Here is a 25,421-nt window from a genome sequence, read left to right as displayed (position 1 = left end):
AGAACCAGGTCTCGGTGGCTCCACCGCCCTCCACTCAGGACTGGGCTGCTGCTCTAAACTCACCACTGCAGACGAGCTGTGTGATTCTCGGTGTACAGGGACAGCTGGACACGTGCTGCCGTTCACATCACGCAGTAGGCGGGGGCCACCAAGCTCCCGCTGCCCCGTCTGCTCTCACCAGCTCCACCCTTCCTAGCAACGTGGACTGGCCGCCCACTTTGCAGATGAGGAAACTGAGGCTCAGAGGCACCAAGTTCTGGGAGGCCACAGAGCTCACCGAACAGCTGCCCCCTCTCCCCAGGGAGCCAGGTGTGGGCAGGGCTTCCAGCTCCGCACCCTGGAAGGGGGCAGGGCAGGGCCAGGGCCCCGCATCCCAGGTGGGTGAAGGCAGCTCTGAGCAGTGCAGGGACACGCCCCAGGGGTCCGCAGCTGGCCCCGACCCGGCCAGGCCAGAGGCCTTGTCACCTGACCAGACGATGCCCGACTCCCCAGGCACCTGGTGTTGAAATGTTGCTTATTCGCACGTCCAGGCGCACACGCCCTGCCCTCTAACTTGTTTCCTGCCTGTGAAAGAGGCCACGAATGTGCCCGCCCCCAGGTCCCGGCCGAGACTGCTCAGCGCTGTCAGAAGCGCCCGATGGGCTCAGGGGAACAGTCACGGTAAGGCTGTTCCTCATTTACAGACGAGAAAAAGGAAAAAAGTCTGACGGGAAGTCTAATGGCTGCCACCCTGAAATCCTAACAGCTGGGGACGCGCGCCCAGCCTGGGGGCTGCTGGGGGCAGAGGTCAGACCCTCCCAAACCTGCAGGAGCCTGGGAGCCGGCAAATGGGGCATGCTGAGCATGGCCCCGGCCCCTCCTGAGGCTCCGAGGGGCCTTGCCAAGTCCTCCCTGGGGACCAGGCCTCCATCAGGCCGAGGGGACAGCGTGGGGGCCCTCATCAGCCTCCCAGGCCTGGCCCTGCTCTTCTCAGCAGCCTTTCCAAGCCCGTCCTCCTCCAGTAAACCTTCCGGAGGGAGCACAGCCCACTCTGGTCCCCGGCCCAGAGGCACCTTAACCCAGTTTGGGATGGGAAGATGGGCTCTTTGGACAAGTCTTTCCCCGAGGCCCTCAGGGGTTCCCTCGCCATCCCATCGGTGTCACTTGAACCGCCCCCGCCCCTGGCTCTGAGCAGCGCGGGCCTCCTCCTGCCTCAGGGCCTTCATCCTTGCTGTTCCCTCTCCCTGAGGCTCACCGTGAGGTCAGGTCCCTCCCCCCTCGCACCTGTGTGCAGAGAGCCTTTGATCCCGGCATCTTTTGGGGGAGGGGAGGTCTATTTGGTTTACCACTTAGGCCCCGCTCCCCGCAGCCAGGGTCTTGCACCACCCTACGTGTATGAGCGGGCGCCCCGGCCCGCCCTAGGGTCGCCCTTGAGTTCTCCCATCGACACCCCCACCCAGCGCAGCCTCCACCCTGGTGGACCCCGCCCCTGCCCTTCCCACCTCCAGCCCCGAGGCTCGTTCAGGTGCGGGTCTGGGCTTGCATGCCAGCTCTGGGCTTCCCTGCTGCCCGCCCCGCCTCTGGAGGCTGCACCGTGAGGGCCTCAGCTTCCCCCTCCGTACAATGGGACTCGGAATCCCAGCCCCTGTGGGGTTACGCGTGCCATGACATGATCAGCAGTGACTGCGGGGGGCTGGGCAGGATATGTGCCCCCGGAAGCATCCACCACGGCTCAACCACCTGCCCCGGGCTTTCTCCATCTCCTTCTAACCACACCATGAGGCGGGCACTGTGACAGCCCAGGCTGCAGAAGGAAACACTGAGGCTCAGAGAAGCCAGGCGACGGCCCAGAGTCACCCAGCTTGATGCCTGGCAGGGCCAGAAGGGAGCCCGGGGCCCACGGTCCTCCCGCCCCAACAGCCGCTCAACCTGGGGCTGGCGGACAGACAAGGCCCCACTCCTCCCCGTTTCTCTGCAGCCGAGCTTCCACCTTCTTTCCAAAGTCGAAGTTGGGTCGATAACAAAGCCCTGCTGTGAGCCGTGGGAGAGAGAGAAGGAGGGGTGGGGAGAGGAGAGGCCCTCATGTGACTTATCCCCCCAAACAGAAGTGAAACTCCGGCCCGGGGCCTCCCACACCGAGGCCCAGCCGGGGGCACTGCCAGCGGCCCCCTGGAAACGGCAGGCGGCCCGGGGCACTTCTGGGCGAGGGCCGAGCAGCAGCTGACCCATCACCTCCTCTCTCCGGGCCTGTCCCCCTGCCCCGCGTAGGGAGACAGGAGGGCAGCCACAAGTCTCAGCACCCGTCACCTGAGCACGGGGCGAGGGGAGATGTCCAGGACCCTTAGCGGGGATCCACGGCATGCAGGACGGTGCCGAGGCCTGCTGCCACCAGGGCTGGCCTGGGGCCCCGTGGTCAGGCTTGGGGAGGAAGGGCTGATTGTGAGGCCTCTGGGGGGACCCGCCTGTGGCCGCCCTGGCTCGGCCGGGGCCGGTGTGGCGCTGCGAGCGGGTGGGACCACCGTCACCGGTCTCAGCGTTGCCCACCTGCCCACACAGGAAGGTCTGGCAGAGAGTGCGTGGGGGACCCCAAAGCCTGGCCTCTGGGGGGTCAGACAACACACCTCCGGGAACCCCCAGAGAGGCGGAGAGGCCTAGAGGTGGAGCTCGGCCCCTTCTCAGGCCCTACCCCGCTCTGGAGCCTCAGAAATGAGAGAGGGCAGGCCTCCACCAGGTGCCCCTCCTCACCCTCTCAACTACTTGGTGTCCCCAGAAGGCCGATCCGGACCCCGAGAGGGGCTGGCACTTCCTCAAGCCCCTCCCCCTGGTGTCGAGGCCTGGCTTTTTCTGAGGACCTGGCCTGGGGGCGGGGGGTGGACGAGGGTGTGGGCGGAGGTGCTGGGCTCCACTGGGTCCCCACCTGGGCGCCCACCCCAGACAGCCCAGGCTCTAGTCCGCCCTCCGCCCTGTCCATCCAATAACAAAGCCCTGCGGTGAGCGGCCGGGGAGAGAGGAGGGCCGGGGAGAGAGGAGGGCCGGGGAGAGAGGAGGGCCGGGGAGAGAGGAGGGCTGGGGAGAGGAGAGGGCTGGGGAGAGAGGAGGGCTGGGGAGAGGAGGGCTGGGGAGAGAGGAGGGCCGGGGAGAGAGGAGGGCTGGGGAGAGAGGAGGGCTGGGGAGAGGAGAGGGCTGGGGAGAGAAGAGGGCTGGGGAGAGGAGGGCTGGGGAGAGAGGAGGGCTGGGGAGAGGAGAGGCCCTCGAGTGAGTTCTCCCCCCAGACAGAAGTGCAACTCGGGCCCGGGGCCTCCCGTATCCTCGCCATTATCCCCGGGGGCCACGGCCAGCCCTGAGAGATGAAGCCCTGCTTCGCTCAGCCACGGGCCCCCTCTTCACGCCCAGGTGAAGGCACAGGGGAGGCAGGCGACTCGGAACCCAATCCGACCCCTGCCGGGCCTCAAGGTGACCCTCTGGCGGATGCGGGTACCTGCGGGCACCACTCTCAGGCCCGCGGGCCGTTCCCCTCAGCAAACCGGCAGCATGCAGCACCGCTGCTTTCAGTCCCCTGGCCCTGGCTTACACGCCCCCCAATTCCCTCCCGGGCTCCTGGCTGGGCTCCAGGCGAGAACTCAGAGCGTTCCTCCAGAGCCCCACCCGCCCAGGGAGGCAGACGCCTGACTGTGCTGACCCCCCGTCCCGACAGGCCGCAGGCGGGCGGCGGGGTGCCCACGCCGCCCCCGGGGCTGCCTGGCTGCACAGTCCCACCCGTCCAGCCGGAGGCCAGGTTCTGGACGCCGGGCTGGGGGCCGGGAGGTGGGGCGCGGATGGCCCTGAGCCCCAACTGCTGCGTGGGAGAAGTGAGGGCCCAGGGCGCAGGGCCGGGAGGGAGGGAGAGAAGCCCAGCATACGAGTGTCCTCTGGCTGCTGTAACCAAAGACCACACACAGCGGCTGCAGAGCGGCCAAAAGTTGGTTTTTTACAGCTCTGAAGCCGGAAGCTCCGTCAGTGTCACGGGGCTAGAATCAAGGTGCGGCTCCTTCAAGGCCCCGGGGGAGAGTCCGTTTCCTGGCCTTTTCCAGCTCGGTCAGGACTCCTCCCTCCATCCTTACAGCCGGCAGTGCAGCATCCTCAGCCTCTCTGTTCCCATCCTCACGGCTCCTTCTTGAACTCTGACCCCTGGGCCTCCCTCCCATTAGCACCCTGGTGGCGACACTGGGCCCACCTGGACCATCTCCCCATCTGAAGATCATGTACCTAATCACATCTGAAAAGTCCCTCTGGCCGTGTAAGGGAAGTAGTCACAGATTCCCAGACATCTTTGAGGGCCGTGACTCTGCGGACCGCACCCAGACCGCCTCAGAGGGGCAGGGGGCTCAGGACCCAGGCCCGACTCAGAGCAAGTTGCTGGTGAGGGTTGGCCGGGAAGCCAAGCACCGGCCCCCCACTGGCCTCCACCCCCCAACTCCCAACCAACCGGTCCCCCTGAGGGCTTCAGTTAAACCTCCTCCGGCCCTTGAGACCCCATGAGGCGGTGGCAGAAGCTCTGGACTTAAGCTGGGCAGTCCCCGCACCTCTGAACCTCAGTATCCTCATCTGCAAGATGGGGGTAGCAAGTCCCACCTTTTAGGCCGTTGCGGGGATGAAAGCGGCTCCTCCACGCGCCTGGGGTTGGGACAGGGCCCGGCACAGGTCGCGGTCGGTGGGCACCGCCGTCCGGGGGATAGAACAATCACGGCCCTGGAGGAGATCTAGGCGCAGGGCGCCCTGTGGGCTTAGGCCAGCAGCGGCCCCGCCCAGGTCCAGGGACGAGCAGACGAGGAGCGGGGGCCGCACCTCGGGCTCTCACCACCAACCCCCGCCGCGCCCGGCCCCAGCAGACACCAACTCACACGTGTCCTTGGGCAGCGGCTGCAAGTCAGGCCAGGGTTCAGACTCAACGTGAGCAGGGGCTCTTGGTCAAGTCCCTCTCCTTCTCTGGCCTCAGTTTCTCTATCTGGATGCGAAGGACCGTGAGCCCAGCCTCGGAGGTGGTCCCGTGGGAACAAGAGGGCGCGCACTCCACCTGCGCGGGGCCTCTGCTCTCACAGCCAGAAGGCGGGTGGGCGCCAGGCTCGCCAAGCCTCAGGCATTCGGGCAGATCCAGGGCTGGCAAGGAGTGGGGCTCCATCATGGTCTACACCCTCTGGCCCAAACGCAGGTACAGGGGACTCCTGCCCGCCCCCCAGCTGGCCCCTCAGCTCAAGAGCGTGACCTTTGTGCAGCTGGAGGCCTGGCACGCGCGTGGGGTGCACACCCGGCGAGAAGCTAACTGGGGCCAACACAGGGACAGACAGGGACACAACATGCCATGGCCGGGCCCTTCGGGAGGGAGGGGATCAGGGGCTCCAGGTGGGGGTGACAGGTGAGCCTTCTAAGCCAGCCCTGCGCCCTCCCCTCTGCAGTGCCGGCACCGGGCCGGGCACAGGGGACAAACCCGCCCCGTAAAGCAGCAGCAGGGGCTTAGGAAACAGCTTCTGACGGTTCTGTTCTAGTTTCCGGTTTGTGAGCGTGGCCCAGCCGGCCGGCAGCCTGGCACCCAGCACTCAAACCTGCCCTGCGCACCCGCAGGAGAAGGGAGCCCGGGCCCCCTCTGTGTGTGGTCAGCACCCGCGCCCCCCCGGTTTATCCTCTTCCCAGCGCTGAACACCACCTGCTCGGACCAGAGTGAATGAATGAACGAATGAATGAATGGCTAGGTGAGCGCACGGATTCCACTATCACAGGAGCAAGCTATGTATTTTGCCCCATATCCAGATGAGGAAACAGAGACACAAGGAATTTAGGGGATGGACCCAGGGTCCACTGTAGTGGGTTGAATAGTGTCCCCTAGAAATTCATGTCCACGTGCTACCCCAGAGCTTATGTGGAAACAGGGTCTTTGCAGAGGTAATTAGTTAAGAATCTCGAGACGAAATCATCCTGGATTTAGGGTGGGTCCTACATTAGGTGGCCCAATGACTTTCTAAGAGAAAGGAGAGGGAGGTTTGGACACAGAGAAGGTGGCCAGATGAAGAGAGAAGCAGAGAACGGAGTGATGCAGCCACAGGCCAAGGAGCCACTGGGAGCTGGAAGGGGCAGGAAGGAGCCTTCCCTGGAGCCTCCAGAGGGAGCGAGGCCCTGGCGACACCTTGATTTTGGACTTCTGGCCTCCAGAACTGTGAGAGAATGAATGTCTGTTTTTTGTTGTGTTTTTTTTTTTTTTTGCGGTACGCGGGCCTCTCACTGTTGTGGCCTCTCCCATTGCGGAGCACAGGCTCCGGACACGCAGGCTCAGCGGCCATGGCTCACGGGCCCAGCCGCTCCGCGGCACGTGGGATCTTCCCGGACCGGGGCACGAACCCGCGTCCCATGCATCGGCAGGCGGACTCTCAACCACTGCGCCACCAGGGAAGCCCGAATGTCTGTTGTCCCCCTCTGCACCTCTGTATGGGGGGTGGTAGTCATAACTCCCTCCCTGGGCTACAAAGTGCACCAAGGGCCATGAAGGGGCCCGGCACACAGGAGTGCAGCATGGCAAGCGGAGCTGACGTGGGTCCAAGGGCTGGGCGGCTCGGAGCCTTAGAGATGCCGGCTGTGGGCCGGGCCGCTCCCCTGCAGTCTGCCCGGCCAAGGCACAGAATGGCACTGAAGTTTGAAAGTTTCTTTAAGTGAGAAGCACTGGGGGGGACCCAGGTGGCCTCTCCCTACAGGCACGAGCTCCAGAAGACTCCGAGCCTACCCCAGGGTGCCCCCACCTCTGCCTGGAGACCCCCCAGCAGGGCCGACCACAGCAGGAGAAAGCTGCTGTTGGTGAAAGCTCAGGAACCAGCAGACGCCTGAGGGCCCCCCCAACCCTGTCCCTACAGGCCCTCCCTGACAGGACTTTGTCCCCAGCATGAGTTTGAGCTTGAAATATGAGTGACGGAGGCCCTACCACGTGCCAGGCACGTGCCGAGGACTTTAATACGGATCTTCACATATAATCCCTACAATGGCCCATTCTACGGAAAAGGAAGTTAAGGACCAGGGAGGCTAAACAGCTTGCTCAAGGCCACGCAGCAGGGAAGAGGCAGAGCTCGGATTTGAACGAAGTCTGTTTGGCTCCTTGCGCTAAAGCGCGGCAGAGAAACGAGGAGGGAGACTGCTTCTCTCTCCGCGAGAGGAGGAAACGCCTCTTAAGGCAGTGTGCAGTCATCGGGCTGATGAGATTACCCAACGAGAGTCCTTCCTTCTCTGTCCCCACACCAGTCCTGTAAGAAGGAATGTGCATGCCCGCTGACCGATAGGGAAACTGAGGCAGGCTCGTCCCAGCACCCAAGCAATTCGCAACTTGGGAGGGGACAAAAGACAAGCACGTGCTGGACGACGGCATCCTGCCTAGTGCACAGAGGAGGGTCTCAGGCTGGCAGCCCTGTACCCACCATGACGCTCATGAAACGACTGATAGACAGAATAAATGAATGTCCACGTTGACAGTTGGTTTTCTGGTGGCCAAGACCACAGACGGTGGAGCATCTGGCAGGGTTTCACTGCCAGGTGTGTGTGGTGATGGGGGCAGCACCCACAGCCCCCTGGATAGCCTGCCCCACTCTCTTCTCCTGCCCTCCCATTTTCCTTTTGGTGGAAATATCTATTTCTGAAAAGCGCTTATGAGCAAACACGGTGGGGAATCCCACTAAATAAATCGGCTCTTTTCCGGATCTCAGCCTTTTGCTCTTCAAACAAAGTGGGAGGGGGTGGTGGGACTTCCCACGCCCCTGCTTGTCTGGGAAGGGCCCGCGGGGGGAGGGTCGTCTAAAGAATGCCGGGCAGCTGCTGCACCCCTGCTGACAGCTGGGAGGGCAGGGGGCCGCTCAAGGGAAAGCCACCCGCCCACCACCGCCGACCAAAAGGACCTAAACGCAGAACAGGAAGCGCAGCGGCAACCCACCGACTGCGCCCGCGAGGCTCATCTGCTCATCTGCGAAATGGGATAAATACTTCCTGCTCTATTTACCTCCCAGGTTGCCATGAGCACTGGAGCGAAGACTTGGGAAGACCCCGGGGGGAGGGCGGGGGAGGCGGGCTCGCGGGATCCAGGCCCACCCCACCACCCAACAGCTGGGCGCGTTGGGACCAGCCCCGGGTCCGCGGTCTCGTCCCTCCGTTCTAGAAACACGTTGCACTAAACTTCCCTCTCCGTCCGCACAACTCCGGCGGAGCAAGTTCTCTACAAACTGTAAAGTGCCGCGATGCCCCCAGCACAGTTCCTCGCTGGGGGCCGGCCCTCGCCCGCGGACCTGCTCCAGGGCTCCCCCTCCCCTGGCTCTGGGACCCGGGGCCAGAGGCCCGCGGGCCGGCCGGGAGGGCGCGGCCTTACCTGTTCCAGGTGGCGTTGGCGCAGGCCCGGCGCTGCTGCGTGCCCCGCTCGTCCGCGGCGGCGGCGGCGGCGGCCGGCTCTCTCTTGCCCAGGTCACTGAGGCTGGGCGAACTCATGAACTTCAACCTGCGGAGAGTCCTCATGGTGACCCCGGCGACAGGCTCCGCGCCCACGCGCGCCCGGCACCTCGCCCTGCGCCACGCCGCGCCGCGCCGCGGGCCCCGGCCGTTGCGGCGCCCTCTACGAGGAGACTTGGGCAAAAGCAGGAAGCCGAGCGGCCCTCCAGGGTCCCGCCCCTGCCCCACGCCTCCGCCCCGGGCCCCGCGCCGGCCGCCCCGCCAGGTTAATCATTGCTCGGAGCGGCCGCAGCGTGGAGCTCCCAAAGCGCTGCCAGTAGCGTGGACTCGGCGCTAAAGGGGCCCGGGGGCGGGGTTCAAGGCCGGAGGCGGAGCATGGGCGGTCCCGGGGGCGGAGCAGGAGAGGGGCGGAGCCGAGGCGGGGCCTCAAGAAAGAGGGCGTGCGCAGAGGCGGGACCAAGCTGGGCGGGGCCACGAGCTGGGGGCGGGGCCGGGGCCTCCGCGGCCTCGGCCGCCGCATCCCACTCGCCCCCCCCTCCCCCAGGCAACCCGAGTCCGCCCTCCTGGGGTCGCGCTCTGGCCCCCTCTGTCCTTCCAAGGGCCACCAGTGCCCACAGGAAACCAACACGGACGACCGCACAATCCAACCCCAAGCGCCCACCCAGCGCCGGCTCCTGCGGCCACACCCACACGGTGCTCAGCTTCGTGCCCCCTCCCAGACCCCTAGTGCAGTGGTTATCTTCCCCCTTTTTGCCATCCCTCCCCACAAACGTTGTGCCCACACAGATCCCTCAGGACCCCGCCACGTGGACACAGACTCCTCCGTGGTTATCATGAAGACTGGGTCGAGGTCTTCAGCCCATTTTCCAGTTGAGGAAACTGAAGCTCAGAGGGTAAAAGAACTTGCCCAACGTCATGCAATCGACAAATGGCAAGGCTGGGCCTAACTCAGGCCTCCTGAGCACACGGCAGGACACCCCTCCAGCTTCCGGAATCCCCATGGGGCTCTCCTGCCCCCTGCCCCCTGCCCCCTCCATCTGACAGGGCAAGACAGTGTTGCCGCCCTCCGCTACTTCCTTCATTTCTTTCCTGAAGCAATGCCTGTTGTCGCCAGAGCACCGGCCTCATGTCTTCCTATAAATGCTTCCCGCGTGAATCAGAGGGGGAGAGGAGGGGCCAGTCCTAGAACCTCAGCATGGGAAGTGTGCTCAGAGGCCCCCCACCCGTGCTGTACAGAAGAGCGAACTGAGGCCCAGAGGCCACTGGGTTCCCGGGGTCCTCTATGCCAGGGTGTGTGCATGAGATGCTCCCCTCCAAGGGCAGAATCAAAGCACCTGCCCCCCAGGCCCTGTGGGGCTTGCTAATTCAGTCTGACACAGCATAGGTCGACGTTATCGTCCCCACTCAGAGACAGGGATCTGCTCCTCGGTGTGGAGGAGCTGGTGGAGGGGGCCTGGCTCAGCCCCCCAGGCCGGGGCTCTTTCTGCTGAATGCCCTGGGCAGGGTGGGTTGCCAAGGCCAGGCCGAGCGGCCAATGAGCCTCTTTTGTGCCTCCAGGAACCAGGAGAACCTCATATAAGGTGTATGAGACCCTGGTGAGGAGACGTCCAGTGAAAATCAACCAGCATTTTCTGAGCACCTACTGCGTGCCAGACATTACCCTCATCCTAGGGGGGCAGAGTCATGCCCGGCAAACCCCCTGACCCTGAGCTCCAAATCGAGGGAACAGAGACCTCTGACTCCCCCAGAACCCATAATCCCCAAGGCCGAGACCTGCATGACCCGGTGTGAGGGACAGACCAGGAAGGACTGAACGCTCAGTGGTTTCTCACCCTTTTAGAAACTTCCGTGGACCCCGTCTACTCCTTCCACTTCCACCTTCCCAGGCCAGGACAACAGACACTCCCTGACCTCTCTTCCCGGGGCCACACAGGTCACCGGACAAGCCCATCCTCTGGGTGGTGGCTGGAGTGATCCCTGGCACACTCATAGGCCCCTGTGCTTGGAGCTCCTGCGTGTTCCCACCGCCCCGAGGGTCAAGTCCAGAGCCTGGAGTCCAGAGCCAGAGCCTGGAGGGCCTTCCCTGCCTCTCCCTTCTGACTGCCTTCACCCTGGGTTAGGCTCAGGGGTTGCCCTCTGGTCATCTGGTGAGTTTTCCATCCGATGCCATAAGCCAGGAGGGCTGGGACTGTACTAACTGGTTCACCACTACATTCCTGAGCCCAGCATGCAGTACACACGCAGTAGATATTTGGTTAAATGGATGGATAAGCATCTGTCTCACAGGCAGGAAGGGACTCAATGCTTTGTAAAAGGTGCCACACTGGACAGAGATAGAACCACTGTAACTGCCGCTGGTGTAAATGCAGCAGAGAGCCCCCGGGATTGGCTCAGACCCCGGGTGGACGGGATGAAGGATGGTTTCCCCGAGCTGGAGGCTGACTCTCGGGGGAGGGGCTGGCTTCGTTTGCTTGGCACCCTCGGGTGCGAAACACTCAGCCACTGGCAGGGCCTCGCTGGCCAGAGCGGCCAGCTGAGTGCGGAGGGAGGCTGGACGGCTCTGGATGGGGAATCAAGGGGAAAATGGAGGTGCGTGGTAAGGGCAGCCCACGGTGGGAGGCCAGGAGGCAAGAAGAGGAGGGGCCGGGAGAAGAGGCCAGCAAGAAATGCCGGAGGTGGGGATGGCTGAGGGGTTTAAAAGCCAGGCACAGTCAGTGTTAAGGAATTCGCTTTAGCTGCCCCCTGAAGCCAGCCGCAGACCCCTGTAAGATCCGTCTACACCCAACAGCCCAGTACTGGGGGTGTAGTGGAGACCCAGGCAAAGGTGCCGCCGCCCTGTGTTTGGGCTGGTGACAGGCAGGGAGGGGCACGGGGCGGGGAGGGGGACTGGACAGCCAGGGGAGCAGCCAGCCCCCAGGGCCAGAATCTGAGGCCGAGGCCAGGAGGAGACAAACCCTCCCACCCCCCAAAGCAGGGGGCAACTGGGTGGCCGATGGCCAAGTCCAGCCTTTAAACGTGTTCCGCACAGCCGGCAGTGCGGGGAAAGAAAACAAAAAACCCCAACTGCATGCAGCCAAGGTTTTACAATGGAGAGATTGACATAGAAACCCTGATTTCTGGCTTCCTGGGAAGCATCAGATGACGGGGCCTCCGGGCCCGAGGCCCCACGTGGCAGCTCTGGCTGAGCTGCTGCCCCGTAGGCAGGACGGGCCCTCCACTCACTCACAGAGCCTTCCAGGCCAGATAAGGGGATGGGGATTGAGCAACTGTATGGGGGGAGTGGGGACGCTGGGCTGGGCCCATGTGTGTCTGGCACTCAGGGATGGGAAGTGCCCTCCATTCAAGGGAATGGGAGACGGGGGTACCCATCATGCACCCCCAAAGCTGCCAGAGTAACCCTGCTCCAAGAACCGTGCCAGGCCTGGCGGCATCAACCATGTCCTCTCCTTCAGGATCCAAACTTCATTCCAACCCCTCCCCGACCAGTGGGGTGTCAGGAGCTGGTACAGGACCCTGGTCACTAAGGGGGACCGCCCCCCACAGGGCTCTTCCTTCTGTTGGGAGAGGGAGCCCTCGGTTGGGGGGCCAGAGCCGGGGTCCACTGGCCCTGCCACCAAGTCAAATGACCTCTAGGGCCTCGGTTTGCCCATCTGTAAGATGCATGGCGTTGAGGGTTGAGGGACAGGGGAGATGAGACCCCAGAAAGCCTTTCAGAGGCCACGTGCTCCCGTAGATGTGGCAGGAGATGGTGACCGAGGTGTCTTTGGTCCCTGAGGTATGACCGTGCTGAGGAACTGGCCAGAGGTTTTGTCTTCACAGGGGCACCGCGCTAGGACTGGCAGTGACCTTTAGGAAGTGCTGCTCGAGGCGCTGGGGCGTTGCGTCAGGAAGTCCCCCGGGGCTGGTTCAAAACCCCAGTCAGGATCTGTGGGAGTGGGACCTGGGATTGCTCGGGGGCACCCCAGGGCCTCTCGCGTGATTCCCTGGGGTCTGCAAACCCCTGAGCCTGGCTCAGCCCCTCGCGTCCCGGATGGACGGCCTGACGCCTGGGGACGGGACTGCAGTAAGTCCGTGCAGCCCTGGAACCCAGGCCTTCAGACGTCTAGGCCACCGGGGTGAGGACGCGAGCGGGGAAGAGACAGCCGCCAGCTCTGTCACCCTCGTGTCCCTCCTCTCTGGCGCTGACTTCAGCCGGCTGCTCCCTGCCCGCCCCAGGCCTGCCCGCTCTGAGGGGCGCTTCCGCTCCCTGATGGCGAAGGCTGGGGCTCCCACAGCTGCCTGCGGGAGTCCCTCCTGCTGGCTGGGGACTCCCCACCCCGGGCCTGGCCACCCAGGCAGGGGCTTGGCGATGTGCCGGGCGCAGGGAGCCATGGGGGGGGAGTGCTCGGCCCGTCCCTCCCTTCTCTGGGATGGACAGGGATGGGGACACACCTGCCCCACGATGGGCCGAGGTGGGCCGAGACCATTCACGTAGTCGTGGGGTGCACGCCAAGGGCTTGCTTGCTGTGACGGTCGCACTGCAGAAAGAGATTCCTGAGTCAGGGCTAAGCCCACGTCACCCACGGTGACTCCAGCCTGGTCATCTCCGAACGCTTTGCAACGCGCCGGTTCCGTCCCAAGGCTGGACGGCCGGTCCCCATCCAAGGCTGGGTGGGCGTCGGCCCACCAGAAGCAACATGCGTGGCATTTCGTGAATGGGGGGGCTTACAGATGTTCCCCTTTGGTGTTGGGGGCACCAACACCAAAGGTGGGTGGGTCCTGCCCTCACGGTGCCCCGGAGGAAAAGTCCCTTCCAGTGGCTTCAGAGCCAGTACCAACCGTTATGACCCCGATTTCTCCGATGGGGACAGTGAAGCTGAGTGGGGTTAAGCTACCCGCTCAAGCTGTCAGCTAGAAAGCGCGGGAGCGGGGACGCTGTGCTGCTGGGGGGACGAAGCCCACCCCCCCAGTGCTTTAATAAACGCTGAGCACCTACTACATGCCTGGCACCGTTCTTGGTGTCGGGAGTATAGCAGGGGATGGGAAAGACAGGGTCTCTGCCGTCACGGGCTGAGCTCTCCGTCCCAGCCTAGCTCTGTCATCCGACATCTCCTGGTCCTGGAGCCCCTTTCCCACACTAGTGGTCTCCGTCCTCTGCTCTCAGAACACTCCCCCTTTCTTTCACTCTGGATCCCACTCCTGGGGTGGGTCGGGGGCTCAGATCAGCAGAGGTCCCTGTTCTTAGGTCCCACAGGGCATCCACGGGAGGCTCTTTCCCAGCCTCAGTTTCCCATCTGTAATCGAGGTCTCAAACAATCAGTCCTCAAGGCCCCTCCCGGGCGGGTGTTGTGTAACCCTGATTCTGGTCTATAAATAGGTGCCCCGTGGCGCAGGGAGGGGAGTGGAGAAGCGCGGCGCAGCAGAGATTCCAGGCTCCACGGCCCCCCGAACCGGGTCCGCTCCCTGCTCGGCCACCTCCCCTGCAAGTTCCTTAGCCCCGAGCCTTGGACACCTCTGCAGAATGTCCCTCCCAGCGTGAGCGTGAGGGTCAAATGAGGGCAGCGGTCACAGCCGAGGCTTGTGGAGTCCTTACTGTGACCTGGCTGTGTCGCGGCACCCACCCTTCAGTTTCCATAGCAGTTCCACTGGGAGGGAGCTGCTCCCATCCACCCAGTTTACAGGTGAGCCAGGGGCGCCCCTGGAAAATGCGGTGGGTCCAAGGTCACGCGGCCTGGCCAGGGATTCGAACCGGCTGGCGTCTGGACGTTTGCTCAGCGACCTCCTACACTAATGAGGATGCCCACGTCTGCCCGGCACCCAGCGCGGAGCAGGCCCCGAAAAAGCAGCAGCCGCTGCTTCCTTCCTTTCAGCGACGTCACAAGAAGAAGCAACACTGGCGCAGGGGGGCCACCACCACCCAGGTGCCTCCTGTTCGGAAAAGGACCCCACCTGCCCCGTCCAGCTCAACTTGAAGACAGGAGAAGCAATCTGCCTGCTGGGCTGAGTCCTGGGGTACCCAGACTGCCCACCTGTTGTTGTTGCCCCCAAGAGACACGGTGGAGTCCTAGCCCCTGGTGCCCGTGAGCTCATTTGGGCGTAGGTCTTTGCAGCTGTGCTCAAGCTGAGATAAGATCATACCGGAGTAGGGTGGGCCCCGCAGCCAGTGACTGTTGTCCTTATGAGAAGGCCACCTGAAGACACAGAGATCCAGGCACAGAGTGGAAGACAGCAATGTGGAGGCAGCTGCCAGCAGAGGCTGGAAGAGACGAGGAGTGATCCCTGACCTGCTGACACCTTGATTTCAGACTTCCAGCCTCCAGAACTGTGAGAAAATCAACTTCTCTTTTGAGCCACCCGGTTTGTGGCAATTGGTGAAAGCAGCCCTAAGACACCAGTATATTGCCTTTCCCCAGACAGAGCCTGCACTCCCCCAGACTCTGGCTTTGACCTCCACGTCCAGAAAACTCCCACATCCAAATGTGGAAAGGTCAGGCCCCAAAGCTCAGCAAACTGGAGACACCCTCATCCCCTTACTCCCGATTTCTCTAACAGGAGCACACAAACTCCGGGAGACGGGCGGTGACAGGTTACTCCCGGCCAAGGCATCGTGGTCTGGCCCCTGAACGCTAACAGAGCCGGGTCCGCATCTGCCTTTCCTGACCTGGATAAATGCAGCTGCCCTACAAGGCGGCCCTGCCACCATCCCCACTGTGCGATAGGTGGACGAGGGCACACAGGGCAGAGCTGGGTGGACTGGGCTTGATGTCTAGCTTTATATCCTCCCTAGGCACTTTCCTGACCAGCAGCCTTTTCTTAGAAGAATCCTTGGAAAGAACAAGCACCGCTCAGGACATCAGAACTCACACTGATAATGAGAAGCCCCAGGAGGCGCCTGAGACCGCGGACCAGGTTGGTGGACCAGGTTGGTGGACGTGGGAGCTTTGGAGGTGCCTTTTCACGTGTTCTTCCAAACAGCCCCGTGAGGCAGGAATGACTAGCTCGGTGGTGGGGGGGTGGCTACGTTCTTGACTTTGTAAACAAAGCCCAAAGAGCCCAGAGGGGAGGTGATGCGGGGTCAGCTGGGCTCTGTCAAGTCTAAGGCTTCGCTCCCAGAGGAGGGGCATCCCCCCAGGACGGCGCTCCACTCGCCATCCTCCCGCTTCTCCCAGTTCAGAAGGGATGCATCTAATGCAGGAGAAACTGTTGCGGAGATTCGCTGTAAGGTTTGCGGGGAGGGGGGGGGCCCATCTCCTCCTAGGGGTGAGAGGTACCCCTTGCCGAGGGCTCGCCCCGGCCAGCCTGGCCCACGGTCCCCACGGTAACTCTGCCAACTGGGTTGCCTCATCCTCCACTGCAGATGGACGTTGAGGCTACAGATCCTGTGTCACCTACCAGGTCACAGGCTGAGAGGGGCAGGGCCAGCATAGATGCAGGGGTCCCTATTCTAGTCCCCGGCTTCTTCCATGGTGGGCCGTGGACTGAACCCAGGCCTGCTCCTGGAGGAGACTGGGACCCTCCCCGCCCGAAGCCTGGGCAGGTAGCACCCCTTGCTGTCCCCCAGCCCCTGCAGGGCCAGCTAGCGTAGGCCCCGTCCCTGTCCCTGGAGCCTGCCCACCTCTGGGCCTCGAAGGCTCCAGACTTCACCACCTCCCCTGCCCCAGACACGGCCTCCTGGCCTCACAGCCTACGGGACTCCACCCTGCTGCTGGCACACTCACTCTGCCACCCAGGTGTGACCTGTCCGTCTGCCCAGAGGCTTCAACCGAGGCCCCTAGCCAGCAGGATGGACTCCACGTTTCCGGCAAGGTGTCCAAGACCTCCTCCGTCTGGGCGCGGCACCGGTCCTCCATCGCTGCTGCGTCTCCCACTAAGCCCCTCCAGGCCCCGTCCTGCCACCCCCAGCCCCCGAGGAGACAAAGCAACCACTGTTCTACAGCCTTTCTGCCTGCTTCCCGCCTCCGGGCCTTTACCCAGCCTCTGCCCTCTGCCTGGATGCCCTTCCTCCCTTCCCTCCAACTAGTTTCTTTTTCAGTGATTATATTAACAGTAAAAGGCAGTAAAGAATTGTGATTCGGGGCATGGGCTCTGGAGCCAGATGGCCTGGGCTGGAAACGTGGCTTCACTAGTTGACAGCTGACCACCTGGGGCCGAGTACTTCTGCTGAATTGTGCCTCAGTTTCCTCATCTGTAAGATGAGAGTCAGAATAACACCTTCCCTCCTGGGAGATCCCCAGGCTGTAAATGTATTCAGTGGCGTCAAATGCTTAGGATGGGCCTGGCACACAGGAGGTGCTCAGCAGCCTGAGCCATTATCACCAGCTGGCCTCCCGCTCTCCACTCCCAGTCCTCTGGCTTCCCCTGGGCACTGGGTCCCCACCCCAGTGAGGCAGACCTTGCTCCCCTCGACCCAGCTCAGCCAACCACCCCCAGGCCGTCCTCCCTCTGTCTTGCGTTAGGATCTCGGGACGGGCCTACCTTCTCCATCAGATGCTCTCGGAGGCCGAGGCTTCTGCAAGCTGAGGTGAGAGGCAAACGCCCAGCGGACACGGACATAGACTTTCTTCTTGACCTAACTGGAATCAGTCTCCTTGGAGCCCTCTGCTGGACGAGGCCTGACCTTGGGCTTCCCTCTCTGTCCTTGTAGGATCCACTGTGAGCAAGAATCCTAAGTCAGGGGCTTCCCTGGTGGCGCAGTGGTTGAGAGGCCGCCTGCCGATGCAGGGGACACGGGTTCGTGCCCCGGTCCGGGAAGATCCCACGTGCCGCGGAGCAGCTGGGCCCGTGAGCCGTGGCCGCTGGGCCTGCGCGTCCGGAGCCTGTGCTCCGCAACGGGAGAGGCCACGACAGTGAGAGGCCCGCGCAACGCAAAAAAAAAAAAAAAAAGAATCCTAAGTCAGTTTAGTGAAAATCCTCCACCCCCACTGTCAGAACCGGCCCCCTCGCCCCCCGCTGTCTCCCCACCCTGGCTGGCCCTGAGCAAGGATTCCGCTAAGTGGCTCAGAAAGAATCCTCCTTCCCCAGATGTTTCCTCTTCCTACTTTCCCATCCACTGACCCCCCCGCCCTGCTCCTTGGCTATAAATCCCCACTTCTCCTTGTTGGAGTGAGAGTCAAGTCCAATCCCCCGCCCCGACTGCAAGACTCCACTGTGATTCAGAAACGCAAAGGTCTCTGAAAACTCAGATTTTTCAGGGCTCATTCGGCCACAAAACCTGACCTGACCAGAAGTGAGGTTATTTAGAGTCTCTGTCTACCCTACTTAGTGCAGATCTTGTGCAAAAACTTTCCCCAGGATGCCTCCCCGATCCCCTCTACAGGGCAGCAACAGACTGCATTATCATTCAAAAACAGTAGGAATTCCAAAGTCACATCTGGCCCGGGGTGCGGGGGGGGGGGGGGGGGGGGGGGGGGGTTGGTCAGTAGGATAAAGGATGGAAGATTTGCACAGACCACAGGATGTGTCACAGAGCTGGCAGGCAGGCGGCTGAGCTGGATTCCACCGGCTTCCAAAGGTGGCCTGCAACTTACTAGGAGAATTAGAGACAGGTATCTACAGGCTCTGAAAGTGCTCGGTAAGAAGTAGTAATACCTGGAGAGTATGATCATTATTTTGCATTAACCACTGAAAGGTCAGTTTAGAGAGCTACACAACCTGAAAGCTCTTTCCTACATACCGCCTAGAAATGCTGGATAAAAAAATTACACACATCTCAATGCATAACTGAGCTGGTAAGAAAGTGAGGATGATCACCAGGGCGCAGAATAATACTAGGATTATCATTAAGATAATCTTATCAGTATACTTATATCATATTTAATATTAATTTTACTGAAAGCCAGTATAATGCTTGCAGTATGCAATAATTCAATAGGGAGTGATGTTCTCAAGTGTCTTAATGTATCAAGCCCTTGTGAAAATTAATAAACAGAAACCTCATTTTAAATGGATTTGGGAGGCCAGAAGGGGGAGCTCTCACACCCCATCACTCCTGGTCAACCACAGACCCATCAGGAAGAGACATACCTTTGCATCTCCAACAGGAAGAAGGTTACTACTTTACTAGCCAGCAGGAGGAAGGAAGAATTTCTCCTCGCCTGGCAACAGCCCAGCCAATGAGAGACTGGTAAAATTCAGCCAATGAAAAGCCACTACACTTCAAACTCCCAGTTTCCTCCAATGGACTCTTTGTTTATAACAGCCCCTCCCAACTCCCCTTCTCTCGGATAAAAGAATGGTACCCTGGACTCGCCTGTGGTTCACCATAGATTGTGCATCCTGAATTGCAATTCTTTGCCGTTCCCGAGTAAACCCATTCTTGCTGGTAAAATAACAGGTGTTTTACTGTTTTCCGTCAACGCCCTCTAGCGCTTGCAGCAACCCCAACTACTGCTATTCCCATTTCACAGATGAAGAAACTGAGCACATCTCACGCTGGTGGAGCTGGGATTCAAGCCCAGGCAGTCCAGCTCCAGAGTCTGTATTCTTAACTATTACACTCTACTAGCTGTACTCTAATTAGCATAACATTTAAGTCACGGGAAAATACTGTGAACTAAAAACCCAGACGTTAAATGAAGGGGCCTTGTAGGGTAGGGAGAGGGATGTTGAGACAGAGAGGTTAAAACCAGCAGTCGGGAGATAAGACACCAGCAGGACGATGGGAGATGCAACTGACCTCTTCACGGAAAGCCAGGGGTCTCGAGGGGCTGCACCCCTAATAAATGGGTAGCCGGGAGAAAGATCTCCCCACTGACAGAGATGACAAGAAAACTTGTCTCTGACCACCTGAACTCGAGGTAGGAAAAAGCATGCACGGCTCCTGATAATCTGTAGCCAAGAGCCTACCTTCACAGGCTGCTGGCTTAGGGTGGAGAGAGCCTAAACGGATTAACATAAACGTGGCCCCAGGCGGTGACAGCCCTAGGCTGCCAGGCAGAGCAACCACAGAGATGCTCTGGAGGGGTAAGCGCACAAGCCAGGCCTCCTGGGGTTTCCACAGATAAAGCCTGGCTGGAAATAAACTCATGATCTCAAATTATGCGACACACGGAGCAACAGCCGCTATGCGGGAAGGAGAGCAAACGCTGCAGATGTCAGGATGAAATTCCTAAAACTTCAGCCACGAAACTATTGGAAAGAGACTGTAAAATGAATTTGCTTAACATAATCAAGACAAAAGAAAGCATGAACAGAACAAGATGTTATAAAAACCAGGTACCAGCTTACCGGGCACCTACCCAGGTGTAAAAGGGGATGGGACCCAGGGCAAGGGAGCATCGTACGCAGTCCCAGCGTTGATTTCCCTGTCCTTCCCTGGTGTTCTGCAGTCAGTGTAAAAGTCCTCACTGACTCAAGTGCCTGGCGTGTCCAGGAGGGTGTCAGGCACCGGGTCTACTGCTGTTTGGGCCCCAGTGAAACCATCTGGCTCTGTACAGAACAGACAGCCTCAGGATAAATTGGAGCTATCTGCCGCCACGCCATGTCTAACAGAAGCCCATCTGGGGGAAAAAATTCTCATGAGCTTGGTCCAGAAGATATGCACTTACCCATCACCCCAGATCACAGCCTGTCAAGCCAGGGCCCTGGAGGCCCTGGAGTTTTTCAGGATCTGTGAAACCGTGCAGTTGTCGGCATAACTCCTGAATGGGAGCGTGTGCCTTTTGTTGGGGAGAGGAGTGTGGCTTTCACGGGCTTCTCTGAAAGGGCTGGGACCCCACCTTACAGCAAAGCCAAGGAATGAGCATGGCCCATCTGTATGGAACGTCTGTGGTACCCAAAGATTCTGAGTGTGGAGGAGGGAACACATTATTCTTATAGTTAATACAGATGCGCCTTAATTACAGGCTGAGGTGAAATCCTCATGGGTTTTGAAGATAACACATGAAGCTTCAGTCACCTCAAGGTTACGGGCCTCACTGGGTCCCCCTTGCAGACCACCTGAGGATGCCCCTCTCCATCTTCCCTGCGGTTAGGAAAGCCTGAGGGTCCTGCTCCAGATACTAGGTCCTTGGATCAAGCCAGGATGCTGCTCACACAGGGAGCCCTTTATGAGGGCACCTAGGAGGATCGTCCCTTGGATTTCATTCCCAGGAAAAGCTGTGTTTTCGTCTTAAGGGCATTATGAATCTCGTGAGTGATCCTCTTTCCCTCTTTGCTTTTGTTGCCAGGAAGCTCCGAGTAAAAAAAACCAGTCCATATCTCACACATGTACTAGGTCTCCTAGCACGTTTTGTTTCTGTTTTTGTTTTTGTTTTTTAAAATCCAGGAACATCTTGATAATGATTATAGCAATAACACAACCACGGTTATTACATTATAAGCATTTTCTAATAGCCAAGCACAGGCCTGAAGGGTGTACCATATGATCATACAGTCCCAATACCCTGTCACACAGCGATTGATTGCCATTCCTGCTTCTGCAGACAGGGCTAATGAAGCTGCAGGAGGGGCGCTGATGTTCCCGTGGCACCTGGAGGGTGAGATCAGAGCAGTGGAGCCTCAGAGAGGGCATTTCCCCTGGCAGCCTGCATAGCAGGGTAGCAGCAGCAATCAGGCTCCGCTGTCTCGGGAGGGGCTGGGGGCAGGGGTGGACGGGGGGTGGGGGGAGCAGGAGACTGCTCTGGAGGGAAGGGACCCAGGACCCTGGAGTCCCGGACCCTCCAGCCCTCCGTTCCTCTCCCCTCCTTACACACCTGAGCCTGCAGTTCCTACACTTTCCTGGCCGTGAATGTGGTTTAAGTTTGGTCACTGACACAAGCAGCTAAGAAAGAGCATTTAACAAAACCCATCTGGCCCTCCTTTCCTACAAGAAAGGCCGGTCAATACAGTAAACGCAGGGGGACGTAAGAGAAGGGGATTCCCAAGAAAGGGTGCTGGGTGACCTGGCTCTGACGCTGCTTCCCAGGCCCTCTGCATCCCACTCTCTCCCACAGGAGGCCAGGTCCAAAGGCCCCCGGAGTTCATGTAGCCCAGCTGTCCATTTTACAGACAGAAAGACGGAGACCGGGAGCAGGGGTGGGACATGCAGGGTCACACACAGAGCAGGACTGTCCTAATGTGTGGCGAAAAGAGCAAATACTGAGGTCCTACTGGGTGCTGGGCCCCCCACTCCCTCCCTCCTGGGGCAGCCAGGTCAGAGTTTCCACCCACAGTTTTCTCAGGAGGAAACTGAGGTTCTAAGGGAACTGACCTACCCCGTTGCACGGCAGGTAAGTGGAAGTGCTGAGATCGAGCCCAGCTCTGACCTGGAGGGCCCACACTACACGCTGTCACTCCGGGGGACCCCCTCTCCCCCCATCAAGTCACTAGTGATCGTGAGCACCTACTGCAGGCCGGAACCTGTCCCCAGAGGAGGCCACGTTTCCCCTTCCCTGGAGAGTCGCGGGAGGCCAGGAACACAGGAGGCAGCGGGTGGAGGGCTGTGGGAACCCCGAGGACACCACCTGCCTTGGGGAGCTCCGAAGTGCCTCCAGAGGCGGTGACATTTCAAACGAGCCTGGAAGGAGGGCCTCGCCCAGCAGGGCCGGGGCGGCGTGCAGACCTGGCGGCAGGAATTGGACGGACCGCGGCATCGATGAGGACGTGGGCTGAGCCATCAATAGAGGACAGGCCCTGCACTCAGCGGTCCCCGGGAGAGACTCTGGGCTCTGGAGGGGACGGTCAGGGCAAAGGCAGGAGGTGGCCCTCTGGCCTCCCCTTCTCTCCTCAGCACTCCTCACCCCCCTGCAGCTGCAGGCCCCAGACCTGCCCGGGGCATCTGGGGGGTGGGGGGCGTCTGGGGACGGGCCGTGGCTGGTGCTCAGATGGGCCAGGTCTCTCTCCAGGCCGAAGGGGAGGGCATCACAGAGGGAGGGCAGAGCACACACAGAGCAGAGGCGGGAGATGCAGCCCGGGGAGGCGGGAGCCAGAGCTCCAGGGGCTGTGAAGGGTGTGAGGCCACCAGGCAGGGGGCCCCAAAGGCTGGGAGGACAGTGGGTGCCATGATGCCACCTCGGGGTGCGTGAGGGGGTTTGGGGGGAAAGGTCTCAGGAAGACCCCGTAATGAGTCCGAGTTGCCGCCCAGGGATTTTACAGTGTGACCACCCGGCTCACGCCCAGAGATTGGACAGTGAGGTACGGGCCTGAGCTTAGGATTCCGCCCCGCGTTCCCACTTTGCTTTTCCAGGGGCTCTGCTTTTCCCGGGGCACTTAGAGTTGAGGCTGAGAAAAGCCAGCGGCCTCCGCCCCAGACGCCTTCTAAGTCACGGAGGCTGCTGCCCTGCTCGCTACGCCCTTCTTGCTGGTGACCTGGGACAGGAGCTGCCCTTCCCCCTCTGCCCCCCTCATTATGCTCCCTCAGCCCCATTTCTGGGATCTGTAAGTAATGACTCTTGTGACTTTGCTTTCTGTGTGTGAGTGTATTGAAACTGTGCCTTCAGGGGTCCTGGGGCACGGCTGGATGCCATCCAGCCGTGCTTGGGCTCAGGGAGGGGACTCCCTGCAGGCCCATAAGTCGCCCAAGTGACAGGGCCAGGGCCAGGAGCTGGCACGGGGACACAGCGTCCTGGCACCTATTCTCCCTGGAGCCCCCCTCTGGGGTGCTGGGCGTGGGAGGGCGGCCCTGCCCAGCCCCCGGCCTGACCCCCAAGCGGCTCAGGTCTCAGCAGTTTCTGGTTTTGAGTCATGGAGGCCTGGGCTCTTTCTCTGTGGTTCCTGGCGTGGGCGGCAGATGCGGCGGGGACCGAGGTGAGAAGTCTGCCTGGGAGCTGAGGCCGCCATCTCCGCTGTAAAGCTGCATGGTGCCTCCTGCACTGGCTGGGCCCACGGGATTTCCCCAGACTCGGGGGCAGGTGACAGGAGCGGGGTCTCCTGGGCTTTGCCGCAGGGACGAGACAGAGGGTAAGCAGTCAGTCACAAGCTCCCAGCCACCTCCAGGGAGGCCGTCAGCTCATGGGTTGTCTGAAGGGAGAGGACAGGGAGCCAAGAGCCTTCCTGAAGCCTCCCAAACAAATGAAAGCAGAGGTCGACTTCTTGGTGGAAGGTGCAGTCCTTGGAGGCCAGGCCCAGTTCACGTCCACATGCTTGCCCTTGTCCCACTGTCTGGGATAACCTTTCCCTAAGCCTGGTCTGCTTGGCCAACTCCTATTCATCCTGCAAAACCCTGCTCAGGGTGACGTCACCCACCTAGGCCTTCTCCACAAGCCCCACCCGACCACAGATACCCGTGCATTTGGAGGACAGTATTGCCCAGGCCACCTGCTGCAGTGGCACTTTCGCCCAGGAGGCTCAGAGAGTGAGATCCCTCACTATTAAGGACATGCTCCTGTCTCTTTCCTTAGCTGGCTCCTGTGGTCCTAACCTGGCTAGCAGCTTAGTACTCCCCTCCGCACCAGGCCTGTCTGCACAACATTCCTGGGTGGGGTGGGCCTCGGCAGCCCCCTTCCCTGCGGACACAGGGACTGAGAGGGCCACACAGTTTGCCAAAGGCCATGTGCACTTTTTCTCCAGGAAGTATTTCATGTGAATCTAATATGTACCAGGCCCTGAGCTAAGCGCTGGATTTGAACCTGACCTCGGCCGAAGCTTCTACCCTGTGGCAGCCTCAGTGTCTGTCTGGCCTCATAACTGCTCTGGGAGCAAGCTAGAATGTGGGGGAGGGAGGGGGCTGTCCTCATTTTTCCAGCGGGGGACAGAGGCCCACACTGGGCACACGTCCAGGCCCCTGGGGGGCCACCCCTCACCGCCTTCTCTGTCCACCTTGCCCACCCAGCTGGAAGCCACAGGGAGCAGGGGCCCCTCACCCTCTCCTGGTGAAGCAAAGGGAAGAGAACGGCGGGCCCTGGCTGCCGTTCCCCTGGCGGAAGGGGGCCTCTCCCTTCCGCCTCCTCCCCTCTCGCCCACCTACCGCCTACAGCACCCGTCAGAGCCCACTGTATTAGCACACGTGCAGGGAGGAAACCCATCTGAGCTCGGCGACAATCCCCTACACCTTGCCCAGCACCAAGGCCTGCAGCCCACAGACCCAGGTGATGGCCGGTGACCTTGACCATCAGCACGGAGGCCTGTTCCCTTCGTTGGCTGGCTCTTCTCTGCACCTTCAGGTAAAGCAGAGGACACCTCACCTGCACGGGGGCCGCCCCCTCTGTGGCTCGGTGGGCAGCTCTGCTCCCCACGTGCCTGAGTCCTCAGCTGGTCCGGCCCAGAGCATTCTGAGTCGGCTCCGTCCCCGACCGGCCTGCTTTGTCCCTGCCACCCGCAAGGCCTGCTGTCCACACTCCCTCGGGTCCAATCCTGGGGCTGTCCACGTCGACCTCCTTTTGGCTGCCTGAAGTTCTTTCCGGTTGGTCTTGTGAAATCAAACTCATTTCCCATTTCTGTGGGTTCTCCTCAGAGCCCTGTCCCCAGGGTGCCTCCTGGGCTTGTGTCTCGTCCCCCTAACCTGCCACCCGGGGCGAAGCTCTAACCACAGATGACAGAAATCGTGAACTCAGCGAATATTCAAGGGGTGGACCTGACACTTAGTTATAAGAAGGGTGCTCATCTGGTCTAAGATGTCAGGTTCTAATCCCCATTCTACGGGTGACAAAACAGAGGCCCCAAGGCTCAGCGACAAGCAAGGGCTGCAGGAGAGGCCAGCTGGTCCCAGTTGGGCTCTGGGGACGAACACACCTGGATCTGAAGCGCAGCTTGGTCACTCACTGTACTTGGCCTCAGTTTCCCCATTCTGTAAAGTGGGGACATATCAGTGCCAGTCCCACAGGGTCCCTACAGGGGTAAGGGTCGCCTGGGCTCCTTAGCGCACAGTGCCTCCCCCCAGCCCCCAAAGGCTGGTGGGTGGACCCTCAGGGGATGCAGCCATTGTGATTCTAACAGGAGCACCACCACCCCCATCCCTCAGGCTCTGGTCCAGACCCTCTCCTTGCAGGATCTCTCACCATCCTCAACTCACCGTCATCCAGGTCTCCAGCCAAAGAACACGCCCCAGTCCCAGCACACCGGCCTCCCTAGCAACCCCCCCCCCCCCCCCCCCCCCCCCCCCC

The 25,421-nt window shown here is 61.0% G+C and overlaps 1 protein-coding gene across 3 annotated transcripts in view; it reads right to left on the bottom strand.

Annotated features, from left to right (window-relative positions):
• Window positions 1-25,421, bottom strand: part of PRR5 (proline rich 5) — a 51,493-nt gene that overhangs the window by 17,075 nt on the left and 8,997 nt on the right. For 2 of the 3 annotated variants that reach the window (XM_024127371.2, XM_055085340.1), the window contains exon 1: window positions 8,348-8,664. In XM_024127371.2, the coding sequence (XP_023983139.1) occupies window positions 8,348-8,490 (143 nt within the window). In that variant the 5' untranslated portion in view covers window positions 8,491-8,664. Of the gene's footprint in view, window positions 1-8,347; window positions 8,665-25,421 lie in introns of those variants that run through there. The other variant, XM_028490706.1, reaches the window with a different exon arrangement.

Source organism: Physeter macrocephalus, chromosome 6 (genome assembly GCF_002837175.3).
Source record: "Physeter macrocephalus isolate SW-GA chromosome 6, ASM283717v5, whole genome shotgun sequence".
Taxonomy (NCBI): domain Eukaryota; kingdom Metazoa; phylum Chordata; class Mammalia; order Artiodactyla; family Physeteridae; genus Physeter; species Physeter macrocephalus.
Note: the sequence above shows the minus strand (reverse complement) of the source record. Positions and strands in the feature narration are given on the sequence as shown.